The sequence below is a fragment of the Camelus ferus genome, chromosome 11 (genome assembly GCF_009834535.1).
Source record: "Camelus ferus isolate YT-003-E chromosome 11, BCGSAC_Cfer_1.0, whole genome shotgun sequence".
NCBI classification, from domain to species: Eukaryota; Metazoa; Chordata; class Mammalia; order Artiodactyla; family Camelidae; genus Camelus; species Camelus ferus.
Genome location: NC_045706.1, coordinates 25,238,788 through 25,264,028, shown reverse-complemented (window position 1 = coordinate 25,264,028; position 25,241 = coordinate 25,238,788). Strand labels below are relative to the sequence as shown.

Here is a 25,241-nt window from a genome sequence, read left to right as displayed (position 1 = left end):
TCCTAGGGTTGAGAGAAGGGAAAGTGAGATAAGCCCTTCAAGGGCGCACAGGGTGGTGAGGCCACCACTAGGGGGCGATACCCTGGCCATGGCCCTTGGGGGCGGGGCACGCCAAACGCTTCAGGGCTGTGTGAGCCTTAACCTACTGTGTAGGGTGGGGGCGCGAAAGCAGAGAGCATCCTTCCCCCGCCCCACACCCTGTCCTCTCTCTCCGGCTCCGCCCCCAGGCCCCCGCCCCACCCCCAACTCCGCCTCCACCCCCGCCCCGCCTCCGGCCGCGGCCCCTTCTTCCCGCAGCTGGTGCTGTGGTGCTGTGGGGCCGCGGATCCGCGCATCGCTGTCTCTATGGCCGGGGATCTGAGCGCAAAGGTGAGAAAGGCGTGGAGTGCGGGCAGTGGCAGGGCCTGGGCCTGGGGGCGGGGGCCACGCCAGGCCTTCTCCACGTCTATTATACCCTCCAAGCTGGGTCAGGCCTTTCTCACCACCAAGTCCCCTGGCCCCGCATAAAGGCTCTAGAGGGGCGCGGGCCAGGCCTCGGGCCGCGCTGGGCGCAGAACTGCCGCCGCAGAGTCAGGAACTGGCATGGGGCGGGGGCCCGCGTGGCGAACAGTGTTCCCTAGGATCTGGGTCACGTCTCCCAGCGTCCGGCAAGATCGAAGGAGAGCTTGTCCTCGGTCTGCAGCAGTAGAGGCTGAGGTTAGACCTGAGGCGAGGAAGAGAACCGCGGACTGTCCAGGATGGTGGAGGGAGAGGATAGTGGGGGAGGGGTTCTCAGGCCAGGGGGGATCGCCACCCTACTGGGTGGAGGGAGAAACCGCCCACACTAGGCAGGTGGACATCTGGAATGAAGGTCGAGAATCTGCTGATCCTACACGGATCCTGTTTGAGGGCTGTCTCCCCTCCTCAGTTCCCTCTGCCCTAACATCTAATAATGGGCAGGTGGTTAGAGTTCAGGGGGCTGGCCCTGGGGAGGAACCCAAGCTGTGGAACTGAGGGTGGAGTGTGAGATGTGGACTAGAGACCTTGAAACCTCTTTGCCAATGGGGGAGAGGGGTGGCATCACTACCCCCCCATTTAGCCCCGCACTCCCTCCCAACAGGTTAAGTGGGGGCTGAGAGCTACATCCCAACTCCCATGTCTAGAATTGCAGTATTCATGGAAGTAGAGGAGGGCCAAGTTACATGTTCCATTCCATCTTTACTTTGCTAAAACTAGGGGCCTCCTCCTACCTGGGTTAAGTAGCCCCTCCTTCCCTAGCAGAGCGGCCTTGACCCATACATCCATTCAATCTGAGCATCCGAGGTCAGAAGCCTCCCCTATCACTACACACACACACACACACAAACACACACTCACAAACACATACTTGGATTCTGGCCTTAGAATTGGGACTTTGGAAAAGGAGGCAGGGTTCTGCTCTGCATCTTACCCTCAGTGGACACTGGCAGCCTCCAAGCCTGCAGTGAAAACTAGACCCTTTATGTACATATGCTTGTCTCTGTGTAGATGTTATTGTGTATTTGAGAACTGTGCGCATACACATGTACTTGATCCTTCTGTGAACATGACAGTGCCTGACCCAGTGTATCAGTGGGTTTGTGTGCATGTCCCTACACGTATGTGTGTATGTGCAAGACCCTCCTGTGAATAGGTGTACAATCCTTCATATACACATGTGTCGGTTTATTACCCTCCATGTTAACCCTTGAGGCTGGGTGACCTACTAAATGAATGGGCATGTGAATACAACCTTACATGTGAATATGTATGAACACATGTGGCAGGCCCTTTAGGTGAATATATGTGTGCACAAACCTCCCTGTGAATGAGTGTGTGCATGACTCTCCTGTAAATACATGTGTTCACAGCCCTCCTATGAATATGTATGTATGTGTGTACCATCAGCATGCACATCACTTTGGACATATGTGACTCTTGTGCAAACCTATGTAAGTGTGCCATGCACCACACTCTGAGTGGTTCCTCTGACCTGGGGTGTGTTCATCTTGCCCAATCCTAGGGACTGATCCCTCCTAGCCATAGGGCTCCCCTCTCCACTTGTGCATTGGGTAAATAGGAGGCCCCAAAGGTAAACAGGTGTGCCTCTACAGTAAGAGGTGGGGCACAGGCAGTTTACCTGAGGCATCCTGCTGTCTTCACCCCCAAATCAGAAGCTGATGCTTCTTTTGTGGTTCAGAGACCCTCTTCTGTCTACTCATACCCTCATTCTCCCCCTCTGGGCTCTGCCCACTACAGGGGTGACCTTTACCTCTTGCAAAAATGCTCCAAATTTCTGTTCTCCCTCTGGCCAACTCCTGGTCCCTCCCCTCTCCTCAAGGCCACATAGTTAATATTTGACCTGGAAGGGAGAGAAGAGGCCAATGGCCCCTCTGGCCTTGTTTGTGGGCCTCTGATGAGATTGGGTGAGTCAGGCTTCCTCCACACCTAGCCCGGCCAAGCTTCGAAGCTTCAGAGATCAAACCTGTTACAGGGGTCAGAGGAGGCCTGCCTGCCACATACCCCAACCCCATCCCCAGCTTGCTGGCTTGAGGGAGGGTCTAGGTGTGGCAGTAGTCTCCAAGATATGCCAGGGAGGTGGCCAAGAACTCAGGGATCCCACTGTTCACCTTTTCCATGTGGCTTATGTCTCAATTAAGTGGCCTTGAACACTAGAGCCTCCTGCACAGACATTATACCTGTGCAGCCAGGGGGTGCCCAGATACCCCCACCTGTGCCTGTGAGTGCCTGTTGGCAGGTAGGGGCATGTGTAGATACCTAGCCAGAGAGTGCAGTACAGACTCGCAGGGGCAGGGCAGAGATGTGCACCCCCTTGGAGAAGAATGCTGAGGAGGAGTATCTAATTAAAGAGAAATTCCAGAGGGAGCTCTCAGGCCAGGAAAAAGAAAGAACAAAGGGAAAACTGGACAAAATAAACAAAGGCCCATTAAGTGTCTCTGCCCAGGCTTTCCTGCACAAGGCACCCCCGCAGGCAGCAGGGGCAGCTGCTGCCCGAGTTGGGTCTCATTGCTGGGAGAAAGCATTCTCTCTGAGAACCAAGGCTCCACTGAGGTGGAGGCCTAGCTAAGCTTCTGACTCGGTCAGAGGAGGGCTGTTACCTCGGTTTTGGGTTGAAGGGAGTCTAAGGTATTGTAAAGTGGGCAAATTCCACTCAACTTCCTGCATCAGAGCAGCGAGTCAACAGAATGACTGAGGCAATTCTCTTGTGGGAGTTTTGTAGATGCTGGACCTCCTCCCTTTGGTACCACCTGAAGTCTGGGGTAATGCTGTCTACCTTCCACCCACACACAAATCAAAGGGTTTTTCTCCTGTTTCTTTCTTCAGAAAACGGACCTCAGAGAGCCAGGACTAACTCTGCTGTCAGAGGAGGGTGACCCCATCAGTGACCTACAACCCCTCTGTGATCCCACAACTCCCTCTCCCAGTGGAGTTTGTATTAGATGCCAATAGGCAGTGTATAATCCATTCCTCCTCTTGACCACTTACCTGGGATTCCATGGCCACACAACCCTGTGATTCCATGTCTCCCCTATTCCAGGACCCTCCCTGGCCCCATGACTCCTGACCTTCCATGTGACTTCCCTGGACTTTGACCCCTGTGACTATTCTTCCCATCATCCCCTTTACTCTGGCCCTGGCTCCCTTTGGGGGTCTTGTTGGTCTGGGCCTCCCAAGGAAGATGTGGGGGAGGCTCTGGCCCCTCCTCCTGAGCTTCCTGACCGCAACTGCAGTCCCTGGACCCTCGCTGCGGAGACCGTCTAGAGAACTAGATGCCACCCCGCGGATGACCATCCCCTACGAAGGTTAGACACCCCCAACCTCAAGAAGCATCAGCAGCCAGGGCTGCAGGTGGGGAGACAACCTCAGAGCTGGGCTCAAAGCTCCTACTCTCCCCAGAGCTCTCCGGGACCCGGCACTTCAAGGGCCAAGCCCAGAACTACTCAACGCTGTTGCTGGAGGAGGCCTCAGCAAGGCTGCTGGTGGGAGCCCGAGGTGCCCTGTTCTCTCTCAATGCCCACAACATAGGAGATGGGACTCACAAAGAGGTCAGCCTCTGGAACCTGGACTACCCAGAGGGTCTCCAGCTTCATCCAGCTCCCTGGGACCTCAACTTCCTGGAAACCCTGTCAGCCTTCCATAGCCCCCTGGTCAGACAGCACTGCCCTTCCTGACCCAGGTCTCCCATACATCCAATGCTCCTCCTGAAATCTACCCCTACCCAATTTCCCCCGTTCCCTAGGGTCCGATCACCTAGTCCCACAGATAATGGGGAAAGGCAAAGGTATTCTCAATGCATCAGCCCATTCCCTTCCCCCTCCTCCAGATCCGCTGGGAGGCCTCTCCAGAGATGCAAAGCAAATGTCATCAAAAAGGGAAAAACAACCAGGTATGTGGTCTACCCTGTCCCCTGCTCCTTTCCTCTTCCTCCTCAGTTGGGGATATCAGGGTTAGTGGAGACACAGTTGGAGAGGCACAGATCTGCCAGTCATTTGCAGCAACCACAGTAACCACTGTAAGTGTAAGTGCCACTGGAGTGGCAGGCCCTGGGAGCAGGACTTCTAATCCAAACATCTGGTGATCTATTAGCTTGGTCTGCGATAGCATTTTCATCTCCTCTGAGCTCCCAAATAATCACGATAACAATAAGTAATCTCTAGAAAGTGCTGACTTAGCTATTAGCTCACCTAATTCTAAAATAACCCTATGAAATAGTATAATCCTCCATTTTACTGTTGAGAAAAATGAAGCTCTGGTCAAGGAAATAGGTCATGGACCCAGTATTCAGTGGAGGGATGTTAGCAAAGTGTCAGCCCTTTCTGACTAAAGAACAGGGTGTCTACAGGGGTCCTATGTCTGGCTATGTAACAGATCCATCCGGAGAGCTTTTGAAAAACATATTCCCAAGGTCTACCAGCCTGGGAATTCCGATTCAGTGGGTTTGTGGTGGTGCTGGGGCAGCTGCATTTAAAGAAGCATCTCCAGGAGATTCCATCAAAGGCTGCCTCTTGGTACAACATGGGTAGAAAATGGGGCTGGTAAGGCAGATGGAGCCCAGTTTGTGGAGGGCTGTAAACAGCTGGGTGGTTGGATTTTATTCTGTGACAGTGGGCACCCTCACCATTTGATACTTTAGAGACCCTCAAACCTTAATGTGCATGTGAATCACCTGGGTATATTCTAAGTGCAGATGCTAATGCAGTAGGTCTGGGGAAGGGCCTGAGATTCTGCAGTTCTAACAAGCTCCCAGATGAGTCTGACACTGCCGGTCCTGGACCACACTTGGGTAGCAAGGCTTTAGGAGAACATTTCCCAAAGCATGTTCTGAAGAGCATTAATTTTCAAAAGAGGTACTTAATGGTTAGATAAGTTTGGGAAATTCTACATGCTCAGTGCTCCAGTGCACAGCAACACCCTTCAAGCTTTGAGGAGTAAAGGTAGGTTTCACCCATGGTTTCCTACTTATTTGACCACAGAATTCACCCCCACCCCAGCTCCCCCTTTTTTAAATGTAAACATCTTGGGGAAACATTACTACAAGAATATTTTCATGGTCTCAGGCACTGGATGGGTTAAAATAGAATGAGTATGGAGGCGAGGAAGGCAGTGGGGAGGTTGGGGGCATCATGTAAGTCAGAGGAGGGAGACCTGAGCAGGCTGGTGGAGAAGAGAGATGGATGCCAAAGTTCTACACCTGGTGAGGGAATGGGATGAGAAAAACAGGCCAGCATGGACTCAAACCCTGGGTAACAGGCAGGAGGAGGACTCGTTAACAAGGCAAAGAAGTCAAGAGGGCGGCAGCTTAGGGCATTTGATGGGCAGAGACCAGTGTGGCTGGAATAGGGTGAATGAGGCCAGAGGAAGGGGCAGGGCCCTATCATGCAGGCCTGGAGCATATGGAACCCTATGTTCAGGACTCTGGTGAGCCACTGAAGGGTTTTTAAATACAGCGGTGACATGGTCTGGTTTATATTTTTAAAATATGCCTTGGAAAGTAGGTTGCAAGAGGGTGCTGACTGGTAGAATCTCTCTGAAAGGAAACTCCAGACAATGGTAACAGCAGTCTCCTTTGAAGGCAACAAGGATAAAAGGGAGACTATTTACAACATATCCCTTTGTTCCTTTTGAATTTTACACTGTGTGCCTGTATTCCTCACTCACTGAATAAATAAGTAGTTTTTGTAAAGACTGGCGGAGGGCTGGAAGAGCTGTCAGGTGGTCGCTGTAGTTGTCCAGGGAAGAGATGATGGTGGTAATTTGGGCTAGGGTGGCAGTAATGGAGGGGGAGTGGACCAAGTCATAAGACATGTAGGACAAAGGCTTAATCATGACAGAGACTGAATGTAGGGGTGAGGGAATGGGAAGCAGCAAAGATGACGCCTGGTTTCTGGACTGAGTACAGGATGGACAGATGAAGTGAGGTGGGAATGACTGGACGAACAGGTTTAAGAGGGAAGACGCAGGTTAGGAAGGAGGGGATGAGCTTGGTTTCTGACAACATGAGTTTGACATGTCTGTGGGATATCAGGTAGAAAGATAGCTGGAAGCTGGGGGTGGGTTTGGTAATGCCAGCCCAAAGCAGGTATGGGAGCTCCATGACTGGGGGACATTGCTGAGAAGGAGATGTGAGAGAGAAGCATCTTAGAGCAGTGAGAGCCCTTGGAGCCGCCGGAACTGCTGGTGCAGGGGACAACAGAAGATGCAGGAGAATCCAGCCAAGCGTGTCAGATAATCCAGGAGATAGTGGAGAGAAGAGGGGTCATGCCATTGGGAGGCCAAAGGACAGTGAGTTCCAGGGAACAGTCTGTGTTCTAGGCAGTGAAAATGCCCACAAGGATCTTGGGAAGAACTATTTGTCCTGTGGGTAGGGGCAAGAGCCAGACTACAAAGCTGATCTAATGGAAGAGGTCTCTAAGGAGACCCAGGGCTCACAGCCCTCCCCTACCTATGCCACAGACGGAGTGCTTCAACCATGTGCGATTCCTGCAGTGGCTCAATGCCACCCACCTCTACGCGTGCGGGACTCATGCCTTCCAGCCTCTATGTGCAGTCATTGTGAGTCTGCCTGCCCCTGCCCTGCTTGCTGGTCCCTGACTGCAGACTGGTCTGACCTTGGGCAACAACCCCTGCCTGTCCTCAGGATCACTGACTTCTGGCCCTTCCTTCCCCCAGGATGCTGAGACCTTCACCTTGCCAACCAGCTTCGAGGAAGGGAAGGAGAAGTGTCCTTATGACCCAGCTCGTGGCTTCACAGGTCTCATCATTGGTGAGCATGCCCTCCTCCCCGACCCAGGCCCCTCATCCATAAGCATGCTGTTTGTGGGACATGGATCTCATTGCTAGGACTTGCCACCCATGTGTGTTATGTGTCTGGTTGTACGTGACATGTCTCTCATGCCTGGTATGTCCCTGCCTCAGATGGAGGCCTCTACACAGCCACGCGGTACGAATTCCGTAGCATTCCTGACATCCGACGGAGCCGCCACCCACATTCCCTGAGGACTGAGGAGGCACCGATGCACTGGCTCAATGGTTAGCAGGACAATGCAAAGGATGATCAGGGGGACAGGAGACTACTTCTTCATCTCTACTGCCATCCCCAAACCCCCAGGAGAGCCTGTTTATTCCTGTGCGTTGTTGAGTGAGAGCGGTGGGTGGAGACGCCCAGCCTATCTCAGAAACCACCTGTACTGCCTGACCCACAGATGCTGAGTTTGTGTTCTCTGTCCTGGTGCGGGAGAGCAAGGCCAGTGCAGTGGGTGATGATGACAAGGTTTACTACTTCTTCACGGAGCGTGCTGCTGAGGAGGGTTCCGGCAGCTTTGCTCAGAGCCGCGGCAGCCACCGCGTTGCCCGCGTGGCCCGTGTGTGCAAGGTGAGCAGGACTGAGGTCAGGGCAAGGGTGTAGAGGCTGAACCTCTGACCCTGGCCCTTGATGCCACGCCCCTACCTTCCCAGGGAGACCTGGGAGGGAAGAAGATCCTACAGAAGAAGTGGACCTCCTTCTTAAAGGCGCGTCTCATCTGCCACATTCCACAGTATGAGACACTACGTGGTGTCTGCAGCCTGGAAGCGGACACCTCAGCCCGCACGCACTTCTATGCGGCCTTCACGTTGACCACACAGTGGTCAGTGCAGGGACAGTGGGGAGGCAAGGAACGGGGACAACATAAGGGCTGGAGCAGAGGTCAATGAGGATGAGATAGGACCCATCATGGGGAGCCTGGCTGCAGACAGAATTTCAGGCACATCCAGTGGCCTGCTGACCCTCAGGAGAGGCCCTATGGGCCTGGAGCTGGGGTTGGTCAGGGTAACAGTGGGCTCCAGGCCAGGCAGGGGGAAGGCTCCACTTAGTGTGGCTCAGCCCCTCCTCTACATCCCATCCCTAGGAAGACCCTGGAGGCCTCAGCCATCTGCCGCTACGACCTGGCCGAGATGCAGGCTGTCTTTGCAGGCCCCTACATGGAGTACCAGGATGGTGTCCGGCGCTGGGGCCGCTACGAGGGAGGCGTGCCAGAGCCCCGGCCTGGCTCGGTGAGTTCCCAGGCCTGGAGTCACTGCTGAGTAGCAGGACCCCTGAGAGAGGCAGAAGGGTCTAACCTTGTGGGGAGGATGGGCAGGTGGTAGAGTCCTGAGATTCACCAACCCCATCTCCCACCACAGTGCATTACAGATTCATTGCGCAGTCGAGGCTACAACTCATCCCAAGACTTGCCATCCCTGGTCCTGGACTTCGTGAAGTTGCACCCACTGATGGCTCGGCCCGTGGTGCCCACACGTGGACGGCCCTTGCTGCTCAAGCGCAGCGTGCGCTACACGCACCTCACAGGGACACCTGTCACCACGCCTGCTGGACCCACCTATGATCTGCTCTTTCTGGGCACAGGTGCTTCTGATCCCTGGCCTGAGCCCTCTGGTGACTGCTGACCTGAGTCCTTGATCCCTATTGACCTCTAGCCCCCTGGATGACCCTTGATCACAAAACCCTGGTAATCACTGATGTCAGTTCTTCAATGAACACTCACTACTGGCCCCCAGTGACCACTAGCTCTTGGTGACTACTGATTCCTGTCACCAACCACAATGACGTCTGACCCTGGTCACTAATGCTTCTGAATCCAATCATTCTTGCCATGACCAGGTGGGAGTTCCCAGTGTCCTGAGGGCCCACAGCTATTGGCTGAATCCTTGTCTCTGACCACATGACTCCAAGCTGCTCCCTTCAGGCTATTGCAGGGAGCTGAGAGTAGATTCCACTGTCGGAGTCTGACCTTCTGTCCTTCCCCTACCAGCTGATGGCTGGATCCACAAAGCTGTGGTCCTGGGCTCTGGGATGCACATTACTGAAGAGACACAAGTGTTCAAGGAGCCCCAGTCTGTGGAGAATCTGGTCATCTCTCGGATGCAGGTAGCCCCTGACTCCTAACCCTCAATATTCTGGACTTCCCAGAATAGGTGGAAGGAGTGGGGAGGCTGGCATTGGATGTATGTGTGTCTGTAAGTGGGAGGAGGGTGTTGCCAACCAGCTGTCCTCTCTGGCTCCTAGCATAGCCTCTACGTGGGGGCCCCTAGTGGAGTCATCCAGCTACCACTGTCCAGCTGCTTCCGCTACCGTTCCTGCTACGACTGCATTCTGGCCCGGGATCCCTACTGTGGCTGGGACCCCAGCACCCACACCTGCACAGCGATCACCACTATAGCAAACAGGTTCCAGGGTAGCAGGTGGGAGGTTATAGGGGGCTGTGAGGGTCCTATGCACCCATGGGATCAAGGCCTGAGGGGAGGAGGAAGACCTGCCACCCCAGCTATGGAGAATGGGGGCCAGTTGTTGGTAACAGGCCATTTATTGACCCTTCCACTGGGGGAACTGAAGCCCAGTTCCCTTGTTCATGAATCCTGATCTTCTGTCTCCAGGACAACATTGATACAAGACATAGAGAGAGGAAACCGAGGATGTGAGGGCAGGGACAGGGACACAGGTAAGTGACATCATGGATGTGTGTGGGTCTGGCGGCACATAGCCTTTTCTCTTTACCATTATTTGTCATTTGTATGTGCATGTATGTATCTGAATGGCTGTGTCTGTGCTTTCAGTGAGGATGACCTAGCACAGAGTAAATGCTTAACAAACATTTGTTGCCCCAAAAAATTATAAAGGAGGAAATAGGCTCAAGATACGAAGTTTTATGTCATTCCTGGAGCTTACAGCCAAATGTGTGAGCAGGCAATCAAATGATCACACAAAAAAATTATTATTTTCACTGGTTTTGGTTACAAAAGAAGTAATTACAACTATGCCAAGGGTTTGAAGGATAATAGGTACTTCCCAAGGAAGATCAGATGGCTAAGCTGATATCTGAAGCAAAAGCAAAAGTTAATAATTATAGTTAATATATACTGAGTACCTACCATGTGCCAAGCACTGACCAAACACTTACATGCACAATCTCACTTGTTCTCACAGCATTCCTATTGGAAAGGTACCATTATTACCATCTCCATGAGGGGCAACCTCGCTGAGGCACAGGGAGAATAAGTAAACTGCCCAAAGTTAATCAGTTATTAAGCAGCAGGGTCAGAATTTGAACCTGACCCCAAGCAGGCTGACTGGAGTTTGTGCTTTGGATCATGGCTGTGCTCTCTCCCGCAATTTAACTGGGCAAGCAGAGGGCATGGGGAGGAGATGATACCAAAGCAGAGGGAATAGCAGGCACAGCAAGCTTGGTGTTTGAGCAACAAGAGAAGAGACTGGAGAAATGGGCAGGGACGGTGCTGAGGCAGGGGAGTGGCATGATTTCCTTAATGTTTTTAAAAGGTCACCCCACTGCTGCCTGGAGAATAGATTAGATGGGGGCCAGAGTGGGCCAGCAGTTGGGAAGGAGAGATATGAACAGGTCTGAGATAGATTCTAGAAGCAGAATCTTAGTGAGGGTTAGAGACAAAGGTGAGGGAGAGAGAGAAAAAGGGAACTCTAAGGTCTCTGGGAAATGGCTGGTGGTGCCATTCATGGTGATGACAATTCAGGAAAAAGACCTGGTGTAGTTTGGGAGGGAGGCTTTGGCCTTACTTCTTGTGACATGTCCAAGAGACCTCACATGGAGATGCCTAGCATGTGGAAGATATTCAAGTCTGATGCTCAGAAGAGAGCTCCATGCAGGAGATAGAGATGAGGAATCACTGGCAGATGGCAGGAACTGAAACCGCTGGGAAGGGCCAATGTGAACCTTATGTGGGAGCATGAGCACCGTGATTCCAGATTCTGTGCTTGGTGCTGGGGATGTAACAGTGAACCATCTGGCTTGCCATCTCTAGTACCCTCTCAGGATAGGCAGTCACTGACCACTCTTACTGTCTCCCGCTCCCTCTAGGGCCACCACCACCACTGAAGACCCGTTCTGTGCTCCGGGGTGATGATGTCCTACTGCCTTGTGACCAGCCGTCCAACCTGGCCCGGGCCTTGTGGCTGCTCAACGGGAGCATGGGCCTGAGCGATGGGCAGGATGGCTACCGTGTGGGTGTGGATGGGCTGCTGGTAACAGACACACAGCCTGGGCACAGTGGCAACTATGGCTGCTATGCTGAAGAGAACGGCCTCCGCACCCTGCTGGCCTCCTACAGCCTCACGGTGCGGCCAGCCACTCCTGCCCCAGCTCCACAAGCCCCTGCAATGCCTGGGGCACAACTGGCACCTGATGTGAGGCTGCTCTATGTGTTAGCCATTGCTGCACTTGGTGGCCTCTGCCTCATCCTCGCTTCCTCCCTCTTCTATGTGGCCTGTCTTCGGGGAGGTAGAAGAGGACACCGACGGAAATACTCACTGGGTCGAGCCTGCCGGGCAGGGGGCTCTGCTGTGCAGCTGCAGACAGTCTCAGGCCAGTGTCCTGGAGAGGAATATGAGGGCGATGATGGGGAGGCACCTGGGGGCCTGCAGGGTGGCTGCCTCCAGATCATCCCTGGGGAGGGAGCCCCAGCCCCACCGCCCCCACCCCCCCCACCCCCACCGGCTGAGCTGACCAATGGGCTGGCAGCACTGCCCAGCCGGCTACGTAGGATGAATGGCAACAGCTACGTGCTCCTGAGGCAGAGCAACAATGGCGTGCCGGCAGGGCCTTGCTCCTTCGCAGAGGAGCTCAGCCGCATCCTGGAGAAGAGGAAGCACACGCAGCTCGTAGAGCACCTGGATGAGAGCTCTGTCTGAGCCCAGCCCCTAGGACAAATGCTCTTCTAAACTAGCCTGGCTGCCCCAGGCTGGGCTGCTGCCTCCCCAATGCAGCCACCCTACCTTCACCCCCTAACTCCAGGCCCTTCTCCCAACGTTTTGATGTCCCCGTAGGGCTGGCCAGAGTCAGGCCCAGCCAAAGTCCCCTTCTCAGTCTCCACAGACCCATCTGTGAGCAGCCCAGGCCAACCGGTGCTCCTCAGAGGTAGGTGCTCCCTCAGGCTCTGCACACTCAGACCCAGCTCCTAATCCCTTTTAACCTAAGCACTTGGGAAGAAAGGATGCCATCTTCCTGCCCCATCCATCAGCTCAAACCCTTCCTCTTTCTCCCAGGCAGGGCTCTGCAGATCCAGATGGCCTCAATGTCACCACTCTCTGCATGGCCCCATGTGCTGAATGGTCCTGAAAACAGACAAGACCTTTGCCAGCCACCAGAGCCACACGTACATTCACATGCACACGTGGAAGAATGTCTATTAGCTGGGCTGCAGGGCTCCCACCCCCACCTCCTGGTGCATTTTGGTGTTTCATCCCTTCTTCTGGACTTTGGGTGTCCTCCCAATTGCCACATCCCATCTTATCTAGTCCTCTCTCGTAGTCCCCGCCCCATGTGATGACCTCTTTGGCAAGAGCTTGGGAACAGGCCAGCCTGGGGAGGTAAGACTGCATCATTCCCTCCTCTCCCTTAATGTGCAGCCCTTGTGAGTCAGCCTTCCCACCCCCTTGGTCACTCTCAAGAGTGACAGAGTTCCAGGCATGTCCCTTCCTCATGCACATTTGCTTACATTTCCACTCACATGCACCTTCTGAGCCTCCCCTTGCTGCCTCGGACCTGTGTCTGTTGGGTTTGGTCCATGAACATTTCAGAGGGAGAGTCTCTCCTGTTTAGCTGTCCTCACAGACACTTCCTCTGGACGGGTGACCAACACTGCACTCAATGAGCCAGCCTCCCTCTGGGGACCAAGCATTTGCTATCCCTAGACCAGAGTAAGGGGAGGAGAGATCTGATGTCTCACCTGGCACATGAAGCCCGTTCTTGGAACTATGCAAAGGGCAGAGGCTGGGAGTTTGGATGCTTGGCTCCCACCCCTGTCCTACCTCACCGGGGCACTTTCAGGGTCCAGGGGCCTCTGAAGTCTCCAGGCCCATAAGGGACAATCAAAACCTGACTGAGCTCCAACATTCCCCTTGGGTGAGGATGACTGTTATTTTTGTAGTTGAGAACGTGGACTCCCACGGATTTTTACTGCCCTTCACCCAACCTCTCCCACCTCCACCCCACAATGAATGTATTTATTGTGAGATGGCCACACTTCTTTAGGAATGCCCCCCGCTCACCACCCAGGAAGGCGGGACTGGCATGTGACAGAATGGGGAGCCTGGACTCAGCTCCTCCCCCCACTGTTGGTTAATAAATACCCTCTTTCCCCACACCTATGAGTGGTCTGCTTGGTCTAGTCTGGCCTTCCCCCAGGGGACCGGCTTCTGAGCCTAGGGTGAAGGTGCAGCAGGGTTGGCTTTGCTTCCCACAAAACCATTTGCAGAGGAAATTAGGATCCTCTGCTTCCATTCTGACTGCACTGGGCAAGTACTTAAAGGCTCTCGCTGTTTACTGATGGTGCTAAGGGCATGACAAGCAAAATTACAACAGTCCAAGATTCATACAGAGGATTTTAGGTTTTTACCTTCTCAATCTTTTCCTCACGCTGGCCCTGCCCCCCTCCTTTTTTAGTTAAGCCTAGAAAATGCTGCCTATTTATCAGCTGGCCTGAGAACATTCTCTCCAAGGGTCAGGCCTAGATTAATCACATAGCCACTGATAATACACCATCCTGAAGAGTTATTACTCATTCTGCTTCTGGTTTTAGTATAATAAAAAAAAAAATGGGGTTATAGTTAAAATATGCACGTATTTGGAAATAAGACTTCAAGTGTGACCTTGGCAAGTTTATTAACTTCAGTTTTCTAATCTGCAGACACACGTTCACAAAGATACACATGGCCTAGCCCAGTTCCAGGCTCACAGCAGAGTATAAGGTGCTAGCTCTCTCTAGGTCAATGGTTGTAGAAACAGGACACAGGAGATTCTTCAGAAGTCAAACCTGAAAACCCTCACTGTGATCTGAGAACTCTGATTCCAGAGAAGAAGACACAGCAAGATCCTTGAAGACTCTCAGGTTTCAGGGATGTCAACTGGGTAACAATTAGGAGACTCACAAAGTCACTGCCCCTCTCAGTGGGCACCAAAAAGAAACAGGCAGCTCTTCTTTATCCCAAGCACTAGCTTTGGCATCAACTTTGCCTTTGGTGGGCTCCATCTGTCTACCTGGGCTTGGAATCCCGTGAACCAGTTGGGGAAGAATCACCTCTACTGGGCCGAGTCCAAAGCCTGGGATTGGAGTTGGTGGGGCAACTCTTCACTGTACTTGCACCTGGCCTGGGGCAGGATCCTGGACCTCTCTGGGGCGCAGCCCGCCCAATGTTGTCGATTTGTTGGTGAAGGGATGCCACTGGCCCTGGATGCTAGGGCTGTCCGTGTGGAAGGGCTTGCGGATGCGGATCACATCCAAGCCCGACTGGTCCGCCAGCTTCTGCACCAACGTAGCGATCTCCTCGACCGACTTGCAGTGGATGCTCTCCTCGCGCACAGCCCCGTTAACTGGCCGAAAGGAGGTAGGGGTAAGAGGAAGCTGATCAGATGTCAGATGAGCGGCGGACGAGCAGGCCAAGCACCCCCCGATGCCGCCCTCCAGCCCTCGTCCGGCCCCACTCACGGTATTCGGCCACAACCCTCGGCACACAGCACGGCTGCGGGTTCACGTATATTACGACCCCGGGATTCCGTCGGGCGAAGTCAGTCACCTCATGTTCCACGAACTCCCTGAAGGACCCGAGAAGGGTGAGCAAGGTGACCCTTGACCCGGGGTGACCTCGGCCCGGAATCGCACCCCCGCGCCCTTCCCCGGCTCACCTGGCGCCGCGGGAAGAGGGCGCGTCCCGGCTGAGGCTAAAGCTGAGGCGCTGCAGCTGCTGTACGTAGCGACCCAGCCCATTGTGCAGGACACTGGTCAGGAAGCGGCTAGCGGTCCCGCGCGCCGTCATGGCCACAGATCCAAGATACCCCAGCCGAACCGAGCCGAGCCGAGCCGAGCCGATCCTGGAGAAATGGGGGAAAGACTAACCCGGGGCTTCCGGTTCCGGGAACACTCGCGCCGCGGCAGTTTTGCTTCCGAGGTCACGGCGAGTGGCGCGCACAAGTGACCCACGTTGCCAGTGACAGGGGTGGGCTGAGAGTGATGACGCGGGGCTGAAGAGGCCACGCGGCTGAGGCACGACAGGCATCTCTCTGGGCACGGAGCTCGGCGGGAGCGGCGGAGTGGCGCTCCGGTCGCTTGGAGTTCCCTTGAAGGAAGGAGCAGCGGATCAGGCCTCTAGCAGGGGGCTCAGCAGAGACACTACGAGAAGGACGCTAGCGGCCGCAAAGATGACAACGTGGAGGGGCAGTAGTGGCAAGGAGATGATCTAAAGAAACTATATCGGCGAGGCACGAGGGGCGCCGCAGAGGGTGGCGGAGGGGAGCGGCGGGGGAAAAGCTGTGGAGGACCTAAGAGGTAGGGAACCGGCCACAGGGTCGCGGATGTGAAAGGCTCGTGTCCTGGGCCATAGATGTGAAGCGGCAATGTAGAGGGGCTGAAGCGGATTCAGAGGAAGAGGAATGCTTTTTGGAGGATCCCCAGGGTCTGACCTAGTGAAGGCACCCGAACCGGGCACATAAGACATTTCAGGCAGTGACTTCCTCCATTTGACTAGAAATGTGGGTCCTTCTCCGAAGTGGGTGCCCCCTCCGCATCCTGCTGCCCCTGCGTGGGTCGTGGATGAGTCGGAGGGGCCTGCCACGAAACTTGGCCCCCGGCCCTCCTCGCAGACGGTATAGGAAAGAGGCTCTCCCCGCCTTGGAGGTACCAGTGTTGCCTGTAACTGCAACTGAAATACGCCAATATTTGCGAGCACATGGGATTCCCTTCCAGGATGGGCACAGCTGCCTTCGGGCACCAAGCCCCTTTGTAGGGGCTTCGAAACTCAAGGACCAGACTGGTGCTACCACTTCCTTCAGTCTCTTTATTGACAAGACCACAGGCCGCTTCCTCTGCATGACGAGCCTAGCAGAGGGGAGCTGGGAAGACTTCCAGGCCAGCGTGGAGGGGCGAGGTGATGGGGCCAGGGAGGGGGTCCTGCTTAGTGAGGCCCCAGAAGCTGAGAACAGTGAGGAGGTCCGGAGGATCTGGGACCGAGCAATACCTCTCTGGGAGCTGCCTGAACCAGAGGAGGCTCAACTGGCTCGTGTGATGTTTGGCCTTACCAAAGTGACAGACGACACACTCAAGCGTTTCAGCGTGCGCTATCTGCGGCCTGCTCGCAGCCTTGTCTTCCCTTGGTTCTCCCCTGGAGGTTTGGGATTACGAGGCCTGAAGCTACTAGGGGCTGAAGACCAGGGGGGTAGAGTGCACTATGTGGAGACCACCATTCCCCGGCCTGGTTCCTACCACAACCTGTTCGGATTACCACTGATCAATCGTCGAGATGTTGAGGTGGTACTAACAAGTCGTGAGCTGGACAGCCTGGCCTTGAACCAGTCCACAGGGCTGCCAACCCTTGCCCTACCCCGAGGAACAGCCTGCTTACCCCCTGCCTTGCTTCCTTACCTTGAACAGTTCCGGCGCATCGTGCTCTGGCTGGGGGATGACCTTCGGTCCTGGGAAGCTGCCAAGTTGTTTGCCCGAAAACTGAACCCCAAGAGATGCTCCTTGGTGCGGCCTGGAGACCAGCAGCCCTCTCCCCTGGAGGCTGTGAACCAAGGTTTAAACCTTTCCCGTATTCTACGTACTGCCCTGCCCGCCTGGCACAAGTCTATTGTGTCTTTCCGGCAGCTTCGGGAGGAGGTGCTTGGAGAACTGTCAAATGTGGAGCAGGCAGCCGGCGTTCGCTGGAGCCGCTTCCCAGACCTCAATCGTCTCTTGAAGGGACATCGGAAGGGCGAACTGACAGTCTTTACAGGTGACCCTTTGGGAAATCACTACTTAGAGGTGGGGCAGAGGACCAGATGACTAAAGCATGTGGGTTTGGGCCACAGTAAAAGCGGAAGAAGAGCCTTCCCCTCCTAACTTTGAAACTCTGCACATGTCTTGGTTTCAAGGGTAGGGCTTTCCTCCCTCACCCAGGTCTGTGTCCAACCCCCCATGCAGGGCCAACAGGCAGTGGAAAGACGACATTCATCAGCGAGTATGCCCTGGATTTGTGTACGCAGGGGGTGAACACGCTGTGGGGTAGCTTTGAGATCAGCAATGTGAGACTAGCCCGGGTCATGCTGACACAATTTGCTGTGGGGCGGCTGGAAGAGCAACTGGACAAATATGATGAGTGGGCTGACCGCTTTGAGGACCTGCCCCTCTATTTCATGACTTTCCATGGGCAACAGAGCATCAGGTGAGCTTCCCAGGCCTGGGGTTTTTAAAGAATGGGAGGGCAGGAGAACAGACCTGCAACAGTTTTCTGACTGGGATGGTCTGGAGACTACTTGTAATTGACTTTGAATTCATTGCCCCTTTCTCTTCCCAGGACTGTAATAGACACGATGCAACATGCAGTCTACGTTTATGACATTTGTCATGTGGTCATCGACAATCTGCAATTTATGATGGGTCATGAGCAGCTATCCACAGACAGGTAACATCCTCCTCTTGTCTAGCTGTAACCCACTTGAACATACATGTCTTCTCAGGCAGCTGGCTTCTAGACATGCACCCTGTACTCTTATTTCCTGACAGGCACATACCATCCTTTGTGTATTTCTATCTCTGTGGAGGTTTGGGATGTGGCAGTAAGAAGTATGGACAGGGACCTAAGTGTGAGTCCTTGGGTAGAGGGAAGTAGAGCAAGGTTGTGTTTGTTGGGAGATGTGAACGAATGAAGAGTATGTCTATGTTCTTGTCCTTCAGTGTCTAGTAACCTGTTTGCTTTGTTGGGGTTGGGGCAGGATTGCAGCCCAAGACTATATCGTTGGGGCCTTTCGGAAGTTTGCAACAGACAGTAGCTGCCATGTGACACTGGTCATTCACCCCCGGAAAGAGGATGATGATAAGGAACTACAGACAGCATCCATTTTTGGTTCAGCCAAAGTAAGTGGTCTTTAGAAGAGTTCAAACTATGGAGAGTAGAAGAGGCAGTTGTGAGCATGGACAGCCCTCACTGAGCCTTAAATCTTCTTGAGTGTCCATCTGGAAGAGATAGGAGGCTGCTGCCTCTGGAGCCATGACATGAGGAATACAAAGGCTGATAATTATTGGTCCTTTGCCCTCCTTGCCCTCCAGGAACTTACATCCTCTATTGGTGAAAAGAATAAGAGTGATTACAACTGAGCATGATAAGAGCTATGATAGGTGGCGTAAGTGTTTGGGGGAACAAAGACAAAAGACATTTGAGTCAGCCAGGGACATCTGGGGAGACTTCCTAGAGGAGGTGTCAATAAAGGTTGGGTTGGGTTTTGGCAGACAATAGGTGTCAAAATAAGCAAATAAATGGGAGTGCCTTCTGAGCAGCTGGACCAGCCTGATCCTGGAGCTTCCAGTGATACACTGAGTGCCTGTTACATGCCAGGCCTGGCATAGAGAATACAGAGCAAGGATCACAGACTATGTGCCATGATGGAACAGACATGGAACTGGGGAAGTTCCACAGAAGTGGGAAGGTGGTGCCTTCTTTACTTACGGGAATCAAGAATGATCTCTCTGATGAAGTGTGACACTTAGACTGGGACCCGTATGATAAGGAACTGGGACTGAGTGAGGTGATAAGCTGTGGAGCAGAAGTGTTAGCAGCAGAGGGAAGAGCATGTACAAAATCTGGGACAGCAACAAGGTTTTCAAGCAGCTGAAAGACTCAAGTGGCCTCAGCTTTGTGGTCAGTAGTTCAAAGAGCTTTGGTGATAAAGGAAGTACTTTTTCCTTCCTGCATTCTTGCTACTCCTCCCTGCACCCTCAGCCTTCCTTTGTGTTGCTCTCATATGTCTTCTCATTGCTCCTTCCTCCTTTGGCCCTTTATCCACCAGGCAAGCCAGGAAGCTGACAATGTTCTGATCCTGCAAGATAGGAAGCTGGTAACCGGGCCAGGCAAACGGTATCTGCAGGTGTCCAAGAACCGTTTTGATGGAGACGTAGGTGTCTTCCCACTTGAATTCAACAAGAACTCTCTCACCTTCTGCATACCACCAAAGAGCAAGGCGCGGCTCAAGAAGATCAAGGATGACAATGGGCTGGTGGCCAAAAAGCCCTCTTCTGGCAAAAAGGGGGCTATGTCCCAGATCTCTGAGACCTGCTCAGGCCAGGCCCCCAACCCCTGCCAGCCAGACCTCTCCAAGCCTTCAAGGTGAAGGCATTGCAGAGCTGGACACTAAAACGAGCCTAGCAGGACAGGCTGGGGTGGAGACTCTTTCTTACTCCTCTGCTAGGGCTGCCACTGTCTTGTGGTCCTGAGCTATGGGCCATTCTCAGTCTGAGGGGCCACGCCTAGAGCAGGGTTCCATTGCAAGAGAATTCAATTTAGCAGATATTTGAGAACCACTGGGTGCCAGACTTTGTTCTAGATCACTGACAAGACAGATGAGGTCCCTGCTTCCACAGAACCTGTAATCTGGTAGAGGAGACAAAACAAGCAGTGAACATATATACATGAAACATAATTTTAGATAGTGAAAAATGCTCTAAAGAAAAAGACAGTAATGTGATAGTGCTTACAGACTAGTTTAAATTAAGGTCTGAAAAAGTGTCTCTGATCAGAGGACATTTGAGCTAGGGCCACAAGAACTAGGATTGAGCCATTTGAACATCTGGAGAAAGAGGGATCCAGGCAGAGGGAAAAGTAAATACAGAGGCCCTGAGGTAGGAACAAGCAGGTTGAGTTCAAAGCAGTGGGGTCAGACCCCCTGAATGAGCAGGTTGAGTTCAAAACAGTGGGGTCAGGCCCCCTGACTTCCTGCCAAAACTTTAGCCCAGGCTTTCAAAGCCAAGGGTGACATGGTAGGTACCAAGTTCCTCTACTCCCCACTCTTGAGCCTGCGGTGGTGCTTACTACCATTAGGTCTGGGTGCTTGGCCTTTGTGATACCAGGGCCTCAAAGGTGGAAGCTTGGCGAGAGTCATGGAAGGAAGCTGGGAGCCCAGAGTGCCTGCCACCTGGACACTGGTCCCATGGTATGCTGCCTTAGACTGCTGGAGTGGATGCAATCATGACTTTTTTGTAGAGCCTTTTCTAGTTTTACTGAAAAAAAAAAATTTTTTTTTTCCATTGCCTTTGTTTCTGTGCTTTTTCTTGTTTGTCCACCAGGTGTCTCCCCAGTCTTTACTGGACTTTCTTACTTTGAATTGGGGTTGGATGCCCCCCCTTCCCTGTAGTCGGAGCTGTGTGCTCCCAGAAAGCAGGAGCATTAAAGGGTCTTCATGTACACACCCCCTTACACTTCTTCATGGCCTAGGGAAGACAGGATGGTGCCTCTTTATCCCTATCTTCCCTGAGGATATCCATGTGATCCCTGGCAGAGGTGTGGGTCACTGGGCCACATGCCAAGGCCTTGCCTGACCAGCTGTCCCTCTGTGACACAAGCCACTCACTGGCTTCTCATTGTGGACTCAAGCTCAGCATATTCTTATCTGGCCTCCCTGTCCATTTCCCTCCTCTTGTACCCTCTCAGCATTTCTCTTATGTTAGTGTGTGTCAGAACTGGGGCTCTTGTTTAGAAATGCACAACCTAGGCCCTGCTCTCCCCTCAGTCCTGGTGCGCTATTTCTGGAGGTTCATTTTTAAGAAGCCCTGAAGTAGACTGTAAAATAACCTACCGAGAGACCCTGTCAGGAATATTTCTAAATAATACTTTCCCATCTCACTTCCTCTGATATCCTAAAATCCTAGTTTCCCTTTAGATTTGCCTGCAAGAGTGATGAGAATGCAAGATGCTCTAAGGGGGCTGGGAGAAGCCTTTTGTAAGGGGGTGGGGGTGGTTCCTGCTTCCTGGAAGCAGGTATACCTTACCAAGGTCTCCCTGTCAATCTAAGAGGGAGCTTCCAAAACTCTGTGGAAGGGTCTCTGGTCTGTTGTGTGTGAGAACTGTGGCTACAATTGTCTCCTGAAACAGACTCTGGAGCAAAGCTGTTCTCTGGGGGAAGGGAGGGGAGAGCTCCTCCAGGGCCTCCCTTCTTGGGGGTCTCTCCCAGACTGGCTGGAGCCAGGCCTCCTAATCCTGCAGTAATCATTCCCAGCCGCTGGCTGGTCTAGGCCTCTTCCATGGTCTGTAACACTGAATGTCAGCCATGCCTTCCAGATGTACACCACCAGGTCTATCCTACCTATAAAGGATATAGGTTCCACATTCTGGTCTCCCTAGAATGCCTGGTGTGTTCTCAAGAAATCCTTTAGTGATTTCCATTAGGTGGGGTTTGTGAGGGCTCTGTAATTTGGGGATAGAAGGGTAGATATACACTTGCGTATCTTGCCCTACCCTCCTGGCAGACATCCCCACAGAGCACAAACCAGGTGATGGGGGGAAGGGAAACTAAAGCTCCCCCAGCTCCGCTCCCTACCCAAACACATTCCATTCCACACCTGTCTTAAAGTCACATCAAAATTAGCCCAAAGATGTTCAGAAGTTCCTGGAGCCTAAAAAGCAATCAGTAATCCCTGGGTCCTGTGTAAGGTCCTTGGGAGCCACTGTCTCTGTACCCAGCCAAAGTGGATTGAGGCAAATTACCTGGTCTGGGAGCAGTACTCTGCCTGTGCCCAGCTGGATGATAAGAATCTCCCCGAGAGCTCAGGAAGAGCCTGGACGAGCAGGGTCCTGCTGGATTTGCAGCCCTGTCCTCAGATTCAGTGTCACACTTGGCTGTGAGGGGGCAGCTTTGGTCCTTCATCCCTTTACTGGGGATGGATTTGAAAAAGGACTAAATTCACTAGACTCCTGCTGCCCAAGTACTCAGGCTGCAAATATGGCCCAGATACCTGCAGACATCACAGTCGGCCCTCCCACGGGCTGCCTTGGGTGCCATGGAGGGAGGGAGCCCTTGGTGCCTCCCTGCAATACAGGCCAACTTCCTGTTTGTGCCTGTGGGTGGAACTTTATGAGTGTAAGAGAAGCCTGGCCGTACTCTGTGGGGGGCCAAAACTAGCAGACCTGCTCACCTGGGCAGACACCTACTCCTGGGTGGGGGTGGTGCCAGTTCTGCTTGGGCAGCCCAACCTCGAGGTGTGTATGTGAGGAAGGGCGGAGTCTGTTTTGGTGAAACCCGAGCCTTCTTTGTCTGCTTCCCAGGGGTTTTCCCTGTGTCTGGGGAGTGGGCTGAGAGTGGACCAGGTTGGGGTCCCTACAGAGCAGAGGAGGGTGGCAGTAAAGCCCTCTAGCCTACTTGGTTAGGGCAGCCAGGTAGCTCAGCTGTCGATCAAGTGCCGCTGGCCCTGTCCCCAGGTCGAAAGCCAAATCCAGTAAGCTGTGAAGTCAGAGGCCAGAGGGTCAGTCTTGGGCCACCGTCGAGCCACATCTGGGCTGGGTACTGGGTCGGCTGGTGAAGGGGTGCTGAGCAGACCACTCCCCTGACTGGGTCGGGGGCGCGGCCTCAGCCGCCCCGCCCCGCCCCACTCCGCCAAGGCCGGCCAGGCGGGCGCTGGGAGACCGCAGCCCCGAGCGGGCTTGGGAGCCGGCGGTTCTGCGGCGAGGAAGTGCCCGCGCTGGAGCAGGAGCCAGGCGGGAGCTGGAGCAGCGGCGCAGGTGGCGCTGGGTGAGTGAGTGGTGGGGCCGCAGAGTAGGAACTCTCGCCTCCCTCAGAATCTTCTCCCGAGCGAACTTTACCAGTTGGAGAAGCTGGGGATTGGGGTGAGGAGGAGGGGTCCCCAGTCTGGGGGGCGCAGGCGAGGAGTCTGACCCGGCAACCTACACGGAAACTCACACTGACGGGCCCACCTACGCGTGCACGCAGACCCACGCGCGCACTTGAGACACATGAACACACGTGCACTCAGGAGAGGAGTGAGTTACGCCTGCAGTCCGTGGAGCAGCACCACTGGCCCGCGCGACCCCCAGCGGGCAGGGCTCGCTGCTGTCGCGTACTTGATTGATGGGGGTGGCCGAATAGGGCCGCCCAGTGACCGCTGACGGGGGCGGGCCGGGTGGGACACCTCCGGAGGTTCCTGCTTCCTGGCCTCCGGCAGGTGAAGACTAAGACGTAAACAGGCACCGAGCACGTGATCGCTACGCAGGCTAGCAGGGTGTGCTGCCCCCACCCCGGCCTCAGGATGGGAACCTCCCTCCCCGGTACCAGGCGAGTTTGCAAGGTATCTCGCCGGGCTGTATTCCATTCTCCGCCTCGAGGTGATCAGCCCTCTCCCAGGAATGAGAACACAACGCCCCCTGGAGTCGGGGTAGCGCAGGAGGACGAGAGACGTGGGCTGGGGTGGGGTTACCTGGGCTTCTCGCCTTCCTTCTTCCGAATATGGTGCCCCCATCCCTGAAGCTATCCGAGTGGGGCGCTATTCTGGATGGTAGTGTACAGCAGCCCCAGACCAGTACCTCCAGCCTAGGGAGCAGCTGCGGGAGAGCGGGTTAGTCCCCTTCCTACTACCATCCCTCCTTGCTCCTCCCCCCAGTGTAGCAGAAAGCCCACTCATGCCCCCTTCCCCAGAGAACGCATGAGAGTACATATCCCCTCAATCCCAGAGTGGGCCTATCTCCCTCTGGTAGAAGGGAGGACGGCCCCCCTCCCCCCAGGGAACGAAGGAGTGGGCAGTGGCCCTCGGCCTCCCTCCCTGCCCCACCCCCCTACCCCTACACACACGCTGAGTCCAGCTGCTGCCTGAGCTTCTGGGCAGGCTGCCAGAAAGGGGAGGAGGCTCCTGGTGCCCCAGGAGGCTAGGATCCGGGCAAGGACAGAAGAGGGGGTCTCTACAAGGGGAGGGGCTCAGTCTGTTCTTGTGAGGCAGAGGATCTAGGGTGACCCTGAGGGTGGCTGGGCTATGTTTCCCTTTCCAGGGAAAAAGAAAGAAAAACAACCCTTTCCATAGAGCTAAAAATAGAGCTGAGAGCCAGCCAGGGCTGTGGCCTGGAAGGGGGGGATGCTCCTTCCTGGGGCAGAGGAGTTCTGGCAGGCCTTGGCCCTGGGGGGCGGGGTTAGGGGGCAGGAGGCTGTCCTTGCCCAGGGGTGCAGGCATCAGCTGACCTGACTGGGTCACAGAGACCCCTACAGGGAAGTCTGTGTGATAGATGTTTGTGAAATACGAGGTGTATGTGTAAGTTGTCTCTGTGACTGAGTAAGATTGTCAGTGTGTGAAAGATGCTTAGGAGACTATTGTGACTGGGTACGAAGAACTGTGAGCTGTGGAAGCCTGTGCACAACCAGGCGTGTGACACCGAGCATGTCTCTGTGCGTGAGTTGGCCTGAGAGATTTTGGAAAGAACGGACGTGAAACCTTATGATGGACGAGACTGTGTGATCGTGGCTGTGTGAGACTGAATGTGGGAAAAGTCATGTGGGTGTTAAGACTGTGTTGTTTGCAAGAAGGTGAGAATATCTGTGACCTTGAGAAGACGGTGGAATGTTGCCGGCTGTAAGCCAAACTGTAGGTTAGGCCTGTAGGTTTGGAACAGCTCACCCCAGTGATTTTTGGGGGGCCCAGGGAGTACTTCTCTCCAAGCAATGACCTCTCTTAGCAAATGACTCGAAGGGAAGACTGGGGAGCATAAAGCCGCGCTCGGGGAAGGCCTGGGCTCTCTGGGGAAAGGTACAGTGCTGGGGAATTGGGTAGGGGCCTCCAAGGTTGAGGGTGGCTGGGTGTGTTCTCCGAATGGGCCGCCAGGTGGCGCCACTTCCGCAAATCCAACCGTGCCTCCAACCCGTTGCGGGTGGGGCAGGCACCCACCAAATCTCGGCCCCCGACTTGTGCTGGGGCGCGAGGCCCAGAGTGAGGAGGGGGCA

General features: G+C 54.3%; 4 protein-coding genes across 9 annotated transcripts in view; 3 read left to right on the top strand and 1 right to left on the bottom strand.

The window, feature by feature from the left end:
* The first annotated feature begins 260 nt into the window (after positions 1–260).
* Positions 261–13,668, top strand: SEMA4G (semaphorin 4G). 4 transcript variants are annotated; one of them, XR_004323828.1, is made up of 16 exons: positions 261–369; positions 3,343–3,821; positions 3,916–4,064; positions 4,343–4,405; positions 6,973–7,071; positions 7,189–7,282; positions 7,435–7,548; positions 7,722–7,891; positions 7,975–8,144; positions 8,406–8,550; positions 8,680–8,902; positions 9,309–9,424; positions 9,563–9,723; positions 9,931–9,995; positions 11,385–12,440; positions 12,569–12,711. XR_004323828.1 is itself a non-coding variant. In XM_032491083.1 (16 exons), the coding sequence occupies exons 2-16, from the start codon at positions 3,698–3,700 to the stop codon at positions 12,629–12,631; spliced, it is 2,256 nt and encodes a 751-aa protein (XP_032346974.1). In that variant the 5' UTR covers positions 261–369; positions 3,343–3,697; the 3' UTR covers positions 12,632–13,668. The 4 variants fall into 4 exon arrangements, 3 of the variants coding, with proteins under 3 accessions (XP_032346974.1, XP_032346973.1, XP_032346972.1); XM_032491083.1 differs by having other exon boundaries at positions 11,385–11,888; positions 12,573–13,668; XM_032491082.1 differs by having other exon boundaries at positions 11,385–11,888; positions 12,569–13,668.
* Positions 13,669–14,161: 493 nt separating this feature from the next.
* On the bottom strand, positions 14,162–15,426 carry MRPL43 (mitochondrial ribosomal protein L43). Its single transcript, XM_014557800.2, has 3 exons — positions 15,207–15,426; positions 15,010–15,116; positions 14,162–14,894 (listed from the first exon to the last, which is right to left on the bottom strand). Exons 1-3 carry the CDS (start codon positions 15,335–15,337, stop codon positions 14,653–14,655), a joined length of 480 nt encoding a protein of 159 aa, XP_014413286.2. The 5' UTR covers positions 15,338–15,426; the 3' UTR covers positions 14,162–14,652.
* A 64-nt stretch (positions 15,427–15,490) lies between these two features.
* Positions 15,491–20,578, top strand: TWNK (twinkle mtDNA helicase). 2 transcript variants are annotated; one of them, XM_006182929.3, is made up of 5 exons: positions 15,491–17,290; positions 17,479–17,719; positions 17,852–17,959; positions 18,270–18,411; positions 19,341–20,578. In XM_006182929.3, exons 1-5 carry the CDS (start codon positions 16,048–16,050, stop codon positions 19,659–19,661), a joined length of 2,055 nt encoding a protein of 684 aa, XP_006182991.1. In that variant the 5' UTR covers positions 15,491–16,047; the 3' UTR covers positions 19,662–20,578. The 2 variants fall into 2 exon arrangements, with proteins under 2 accessions (XP_006182991.1, XP_032346975.1); XM_032491084.1 differs by having other exon boundaries at positions 17,160–17,290; positions 17,541–17,719.
* Positions 20,579–22,673: 2,095 nt separating this feature from the next.
* LZTS2 (leucine zipper tumor suppressor 2) overlaps positions 22,674–25,241 on the top strand; it is a 10,434-nt gene continuing 7,866 nt past the window's right edge. The window contains exon 1 of one of the 2 annotated variants that reach the window (XM_032491077.1): positions 22,674–23,051. The gene's annotated coding sequence lies outside the window, so the exon portion shown is untranslated. Of the gene's footprint in view, positions 23,052–24,455; positions 25,048–25,241 lie in introns of those variants that run through there. The other variant, XM_032491078.1, reaches the window with a different exon arrangement.

Bases quoted from the DNA above. Each gene is read 5' to 3' on its own strand.
- SEMA4G (XM_032491081.1), top strand. From the start codon at position 3,698: ATGTGGGGGAGGCTCTGGCCCCTCCTCCTGAGCTTCCTGACCGCAACT. The intron at 8,551-8,679 runs GTGAGTTCCCAG...CTCCCACCACAG, and splicing joins CAGAGCCCCGGCCTGGCTCG to TGCATTACAGATTCATTGCG. The intron at 9,724-9,930 runs GTTCCAGGGTAG...TTCTGTCTCCAG, and splicing joins ATCACCACTATAGCAAACAG to GACAACATTGATACAAGACA.
- MRPL43 (XM_014557800.2), bottom strand. From the start codon at position 15,337: ATGACGGCGCGCGGGACCGCTAGCCGCTTCCTGACCAGTGTCCTGCAC. The intron at 15,117-15,206 runs GTGAGCCGGGGA...CGGGTCCTTCAG, and splicing joins CCCTCTTCCCGCGGCGCCAG to GGAGTTCGTGGAACATGAGG. The intron at 14,895-15,009 runs GTGAGTGGGGCC...CCTTTCGGCCAG, and splicing joins GAGGGTTGTGGCCGAATACC to TTAACGGGGCTGTGCGCGAG.
- TWNK (XM_006182929.3), top strand. From the start codon at position 16,048: ATGTGGGTCCTTCTCCGAAGTGGGTGCCCCCTCCGCATCCTGCTGCCC. The intron at 17,720-17,851 runs GTGAGCTTCCCA...TTCTCTTCCCAG, and splicing joins CATGGGCAACAGAGCATCAG to GACTGTAATAGACACGATGC. The intron at 17,960-18,269 runs GTAACATCCTCC...GGGTTGGGGCAG, and splicing joins GAGCAGCTATCCACAGACAG to GATTGCAGCCCAAGACTATA.